The sequence below is a fragment of the Gossypium raimondii genome, chromosome 10 (assembly GCF_025698545.1).
Source record: "Gossypium raimondii isolate GPD5lz chromosome 10, ASM2569854v1, whole genome shotgun sequence".
Lineage (NCBI taxonomy): Eukaryota > Viridiplantae > Streptophyta > Magnoliopsida > Malvales > Malvaceae > Gossypium > Gossypium raimondii.
In genome coordinates this window covers 47,831,761-47,839,421 of record NC_068574.1, presented here as the reverse complement: position 1 = coordinate 47,839,421, position 7,661 = coordinate 47,831,761, and the positions used below count along the sequence as shown (strand labels likewise).

Here is a 7,661-nt window from a genome sequence, read left to right as displayed (position 1 = left end):
GATATGGTTGAATATGTGGCTAAATATTTAACTTGTCAAGGAGTTAAAGCAGGACATCAGGTTCCTACTAGATTACTTCAACCTATTAATATTCCTGAATGGAAATGGGATTGTACCAGGATGGATTTTGAAACAGGGTTACCATTATCAGTAAGAAAGAAAAATGCTATTTGGGTGATTGTTGATCGACTTACAAAATAGGCTCATTTCATTGCAGTCAGGACTGATTGGTCACTTCAAAAGCTTGCTGAAGTTTATATTCAAGAAATTGTGAGATTGCATGGTATTCCTATATTGATAATCTCTGATCGGGATCCGCGGTTCACTTTGGAAGCAATTGCATGAGTCTCTCGGTACGCGACTTAATTTTAGCATAGCTTTTCATCCGCAGACTGACGGACAATCTGATCAAGTTATTTAGATTTTGGAAGATATGCTTTGTGATTGTGTTATTGACTTCGTATCAGGTTGGGAACGTTACTTACCTCTGGCTGAATTTGTATACAACAATAGTTTCCAATCAAGTATTCAAATGGCTCCGTATGAAGTTTTATATGGTCGTAGATGTGGATCACCTGTTTGTTGGATGGAATTGAATGAACGAAAAATGATCGGGCCGGAATTAATTCAGGAAACGGAAGACATTGTTAAAAAGATTCGAGCTAGATTAAAGGCGACTTTTGATAGACATAAATCATATGCAGATTTGAAACATCGGGATATTGAATATTCTGTCGGCGATAAAGTATTTCTTAAAGTTTCACCTTGGAAGAAAATTTTGAGTCCTCTTTTTATTGGACCGTATGATATTACAGAAAAAGTGAGATTAGTTGCATACTATTTGGCCTTGCCTCCGAAATTACAAAAAATTCATGTTGTTTTTCACATATCAATGCTCAGAAGGTATCGATCAGACCCCTCTCATGTTATTTCGACAGAAGATATTGAAATTCAACCTGATTTATCATATGAAGATCCAGTTGAGATTTTAGCACGAGAAGTAAAAGAATTGCATAATAATCGAGTTCTGTTAGTGAAAGTATTATGGCGTAGTCATAGTGTTGAGGAAGCAACTTTAGAACCGGAAGAAACAATGAGATCTTAGTACCCCCACCTCTTTTCAGGTAAATTTCGAGGACGAAATTTATTAAGGGGGAGAATTGTAACGACCCGATAGTCACGAGTATCAGAAAATGTATTTTCAGGTCTCCGTTTTTAGAAAATAGATTCGTAAATATTTAATAAAAATATTTACGAAGTTAGTTGCGTGGTTAATTAGATTTTGATTAGGTGAATTTGCTTAATTTAAGAGTAATTTGGTGTAAGGACTAGATTGCATATAGGGAGAAAGTTAAATTATAGATTAGAGAAAAGTGAAGGGACTAAATAAGCAATTAAACCTCAAATTAACAAGTGTGTGGTATTGGTAATGACATGTGTAACATTTAAATACATACATTTATAATAATTATTACTTACTTATTATTTAAGTAAATATCATTATGTTATTATATTATATTGTTATAATAATTAAAACATAAAATAAATGAAAGAAAAATAATAGAAAAGAAGAACAAAATAGAGAAAATAGAGAAGAAAAGAGAGAAAGAAAAGGAGAAAAAATTAGGGGTTTCAAGGGTTAAAAGCTTAATTGGTAAGTCAATTAGTCCATTTTCTTGTAAATTTTATGTTTTAGAATCCTAGAATTAAATACTACTTAACCTATGTTGAAATTTTAGAAAATATTGAATTTTTAGATGTTGTTCATGTTGAATAATTTAAGTATTTGAGATTAAATTGATAAAATTTTAAGTTAGAAATGAAAAAGGATTGAATTGTAAAATAAACTATAAGTTTTGAGTATTAAGGACTAAATTGTAAAAATTTTGAAATTTAGGGATTTGAGTGAATTAATTTAGTCTAAAGTGGAAACTAAATGAAAATATGGAATTAATTTTGAAGAAATAAAGTTAGTCTCGATTTAGGGACTAAATTGGAATTTAGACAAAAGTTGAGTAAAAATTGAAATATCCAATGTGAAATTGTATTGTATTGATGAATTTTAATTGTTTTAATTTACGTAGCTAACGCTGTACCGAAAAATTTGACTAAGAAAGGAAAAGATAAAGTCGACGAGGAGTAGCTCAGAAATTCTGGTTTGTATTTCTATAATCCGAATTTAATTATTAATTGTTGTATTTTGATTTAAATTTTTATGGTAAGTAAATAAGGTAAGTGTTAGCATTTTTTATATTGAATTGAATGTATGTGAAATTGTGATCTATGTGATAATTGAGTATCGGATAATTGTGGCAGTAGAAAAGTGAATTGAAAGCTTATTAATTGTCTCGAGCTGAGTCAGATATAGATGGCATGCCATAGGATTAGAAGAGTTCAGGGATACTTCAACTTCAAGTCGATGACACACTGGGTGTCAAATTATTACTTCGGATAAATTCGATGAGGTACTGGGTACCAATTTACTTCGGCATGGCCGATGAGACACTTGGTGTCAACTTATTGCCTCGAATTATCCGATGAGGCATTGAGTGCCAAACTAGTGTGTTTTGATTGGATCTGTGTATCCGTCCGAGTCTATGTCAGGATAATAGGGGTTATTGAATAAAATAGTGTTATGATTGATATTGAGTGGTGATTTGAAATATGGTTAGAGACACATGATTTGTGTATTTATTAATTGAATATGAATGAACAATATTGTTGTTCAAATGATTTGTGTTCATATTGTGAAAATCTATCTGGGATAGGAAATGATAAAAATTGAATGTGTTATAAATACCTTATTTATGAATTGAATAATTGTATGACTATAATTATTGTATGTTATATTATTGTACTGTTTGTTTTTAGTGCGCAGGTTAGGTTAAAGTCAGCTTGCCGATTCAGCATCCATCAACGATCCCGAACTCAAAACGTGGTGATGTATATTTCTTTTTGTGTCGGCATTTACCTAGGATGTCTTATACTTGTCATTTTGGGAAGTGAATGTAAACCATGTTATAAGATGACATTGGTTACTTATATACATGATTATACGTGTTAAGTTGAGGTTTAATATGGAATGTTTAAGTTGATGCATAAGTGAGAGTGATATAGGCAAATTTGGGTTGAAATTGGTATGAATTTAGAATTGGCTTAAATGGTGTTTTATTTGATTGTTTTGATAATATATGTGAAGTACCTATGAGGGTACATTGGTTAGGAAATAAGGATGATTGTTTTGACATGTTTTAAAGGTATTAAATTGTGTTTTAAAGTGATTGAACGATTGGTTTTTGAGTTGCTTGGTGTTCAAGGTTGCATAGAAGGATAAACCTGATGTTTCAGGTTCATTTTTAGTCCACACGGCCAGACACATGGGCATGTGACTAGACCGTATGAGACACACAACTAACACATGGGCGTGTGTCCCCTGCACCTAGGAAAAATTTTGAAGTTTGGCGAAAAATTTCTAGAGTACCCGATTTAGTCCCAATTTGTTTCAAATATATATTTTGGGCCTCAAGGGCTCATAAAAGGGGCAATATGATGAAATTATGATGTGTATGCTAGATGATTATATAATGTTCATATTTGATCTGAAAATTTTGGTAATGCTCTGTAACCCTATTTCGACGACGGATAAGGGTTAGGGGGTGTTACACAAGTTTTTGCACACGACTTAGCACACGGGAGTGTGGCTTCGCCGTGTGACCCCTACACCTCAATTCCATAACACACGGCCTAGCACACAAGCGCGTGGCTTGGCCGTGTGACCCAAGTTAGAAAGTTACACGGGCATGGACACGGAATGGGACACGGCCGTGTGCCTCACATCGAATGCCATACGGCCTAAGACACGGGCGTGTCTCTTGGCCGTGTGAGCCACACGGCCTGGCCACACGGGCGTGTAACCCTGTACCTATGGAAAATTTTGGAATTTAAGAGTTCCAGAAGTGATGGCCTCAAAATGAAATTAAATGATGGAGAAGGTTTTTCAGAACATACAACTCCCATGAGAGACAAGCGAAAGCATGAGAGTTGGAGACACCAACATTCCTTGAAACAGAGGATCGTGGTTGAAAGTGATGATGAGTATGACCCTTATCCAATATCGATATCAGAGGGTGATTGGAAAAGATACGAAGAGATGGAAATCATCGAGGAAGAACGGAAGCATCACTGTGGTAGACCTCACGGTATTATTGACCATAAGATATACCGAAAACTGCTATGAAGCTTCCCTTTATCAAATGCGAGGAACTCATTATAAAGATTACTCATCATTTCTTGTGGCGATGAAGGAAAGATTGAAAGATCATGTTTATCATGATAAAGAAACTTCCTCGTATTACAGGGAGAAAGCACCTTGTGTTAACCGCAGTAAAAGGTTTACTGACAGCCATCTTTGGGCTCTCGGCAGAAAAGCTCATCTGCGCTTTAAAAGAGATGATCAACCAACTTCATTTCTTTTCTTTCTTTGGATGGAAGAAATGAAAGACTAAGACATTTCATTTAAGTGGGGATAATAGCCCCAAGTTTCCATTTTTCATTTTCTCACAATCCAAATAAAGGTCCAAGTTTCCAATAGTCAACATCAAAGGCCTCTCTCCTAGTTTCCGACCCAATCTTTGCTTTTTCCATTTTCAATAACCCTGAAATATAAACCAAGACTTTGAAATTAAAAAAATAGTTGTATTCTTAGGATAACAAAAACAGGCAAAGAGGAAAACGAAAGGAACAACAGAAGAGAGAAAAACGTTTACCTGAAGGAGGCTGCGATGAAGGGGAGGAGTGCTAGTGGCCGGAGGCGAATAAAGTAAGGGAGGCTGAGACTGAGAGTGGTTATTGAGTTAAGTGAACATTTTTTAGGTGAGAAAGTGGGGAGGGTAAAATAGAATTCTTTGGACACCGAATCAGCATTCAGTGGGAATGAAAGGGAATAAAAATGGCCCTTATTCCCTGCATAAGCCTGTAATGGAATACAACCGTAATAGGCATTCCACTAAACCAAACATTGGTTTGTAGAATTGAGTTGTAATGGCATAACCATTACATTGAACCAAACATGGCCTTATTGGTGGGATGGATAAAAACAAAGGGTGTAAGGTACTTAAAAAAAGTATGAAGTTTAGGTACAAGTTAGGTTAAAAAAAATTAGGTCCCAAATAGTATAAGTTGCCAAATTTAGGTACCTCCGTATATATTTATGTTTCATTGAAATTTATTTCAAAGATATAATATTATATATTTGAATTTGTAATGATTATTTAAAAAATAATTCATATATTCAAATTAAAATTTATATATAATTAAAATTAATTACTTAACAAATATTTAAAGTTTATTATATATTAAAATATTAATAATAAGTTACAATAAATTATTTTTAATATTTTTTATTAAAAATTATAATATTAAAAAAATTAAATATTATTTAAATACATAATTTTATTTTACAATATTATATTTAGCATAAATATTTTAATTCTAATAACACCTTTTAACAAATTGGTTAAATTTTGCATCAAACTTAGCCCAATAAATCTGAAATAATAGTCTATGGGCTAAACTTCAATAGGCATTAAGGGCTTTTGCAGGGTTTTAGATCCGATAGGGTTTCTTTACCTTATTTGCACTATGTTTTTTCTTATCATTTTTAAGAAACGAGAATGAATTTAACGTAATCGAAATATTTGTAACCTATGACTATGACGTTCGACTAATTTGTACACAAATGTGGAAAGTAAAAGAAAAATGGAGTCGATGGATGATGATTTTGATGATTTGTATGCTGGTGTTGAAGTCCAAGCTAGCTCAGCTGTTGGCGAACAAGAAGAGAATAACCCTGGCAATAGCTCCAAAAGCACCGAGGTGGATAATAAGTTCATCGCCGGTTCAGTTACGGAAGATAGTGATAGCGAGGATGATTTGAACATTGTGTTGAATGATGATGATTGCTAGAATTTTCCGGTCACCGGTGCTAGGAGTCACGGTGGTAGCTACGAGGAGAACGAAAATGGTGATTTTGGTGTAGATGGAACCGGGTCAGATAATATTTCAAGGCGAGTGGAACCGTTTAGTGATGGGTCGGAGCTAAAATTTAGAGGGGATGGTGTAGAAATAGGGACTGGAGCTAAAATTGAGGTTAATTCTCTCTTCAAGGTAACTTTTTTTTGCTAATGCATTGTACTTAAAGTAGCATAGTTTTATTTATTTATGTTTTGTTTCGTTTTATGTATATGTTAGTATTGGTTTAGCTTTTTTTTAATGGAGAAAACGAACATTTCTTTCCTTGATGTAAATTACAACCATTTGTGCTCTTAATTTTGATCCTTATTGTATTAAAGCAGTGTATCATTTTTTTTCTAGATTTGTGTTAATTCATGATTTGAGTTTTTATATTGTAGTATGTGAGACCTCATGGATCATCATTTCCAAGTAATATAAGGGTTAATGGACATACTGGTGTGTTGTCATTTTCTTATAAGTCGAGAAGAGGTGAACGGGAAAACGATGTTTACAAGCAAAACAAGGTTGCTACCATGAAATCATTGCCACATCAAATTGGACATTGTTTTTCCCTTCCATGATACAGGTTGGTTGATGCACTTTAATCTTTGATTATATTGAACCTTAATTTGCTATGGGTTCCTTTCATGTATCATGCATTGAAAAATGCAAATAATTTTCAGTTGTCTAAGCTCAGAATGAGAATTAATGTTATCTAAATTTTTAGTTATTATCGTTTAATGCTCATTTAGAAATGTGAGTTATTAACTCTGTTATAGAGCTTTTCTAATCTATTCCTTAATGTTGTTGACTATGCTTCTTGTCATTCCCGCCTTAATTTCTGTAGGACAATATTGGATGTCAATATTGATGCATTTGAGGAGAAACCTTGGAGGCATGCTTCTGCAGATATAACAGATTTCTTCAATTACGGATTTAATGAGGATAGTTGGAAAGAATACTGTAACTCCCTGGTGAGTAATTTATTATCATGCTAATTGTCTTGCCATGTTTTACCTTGCGGTGTAGCTTATTTCTTCTACTATGATGCTAATGCAGTTTAGCTGGATGGTTTTCTTTTAAAATTCTTTTTATAGCACTTTGCTTACGGGAACCTTTTAGTGAGGTTTTTAACAGGAGAAACTTGGGTAACAAACATCGAGGCAGGCTAGGATTCCTTCTCATTATTCTTCAAAACTTGACCAGGTTGATTATTTTAACCTTCATAATAGACTTTTGAGTTTTTAGGTAATGCACTATAAAAGTATCTCAATTATCTGAGGTTTCCAACTTTTTGTATGGTGATAGGCTTATGAAGCTGAGGCTGGTCATGAGATAGTAACTCGGGAAGCTATGTAGTGGCCCAAATTTAAGGTTATCGGAACAGTGGTTTTAGGACCACAAATCTGATGAAAAAAATTTATTTTTCTTATATTTTTATGGTCAACAATTTCACAAAATGATTTCGTGAAAATTTCGTTCGAAAATTTCGACGTTTGGGCACTCAATTTAGTCAAAAGGACTAAATTGTAAAAAGTGTAAAAGTTGAGTTCTACATGTTAGAGGTGTCCAATTGTTATGAAACTTTAAATTGGAGGTCCTTATATGGTAATTATACCATTGGTAACTTTGTAGACAAAAATGGACAT

The 7,661-nt window shown here is 33.6% G+C and overlaps 1 protein-coding gene across 1 annotated transcript; it reads left to right on the top strand.

Annotated features, from left to right (window-relative positions):
* Positions 1-532: 532 nt before the first annotated feature.
* Positions 533-1,105, top strand: LOC128033988 (uncharacterized). The gene has a single exon (XM_052622492.1). The coding sequence runs from the start codon at positions 533-535 to the stop codon at positions 1,103-1,105; it is 573 nt and encodes a 190-aa protein (XP_052478452.1).
* Positions 1,106-7,661: the final 6,556 nt, after the last annotated feature.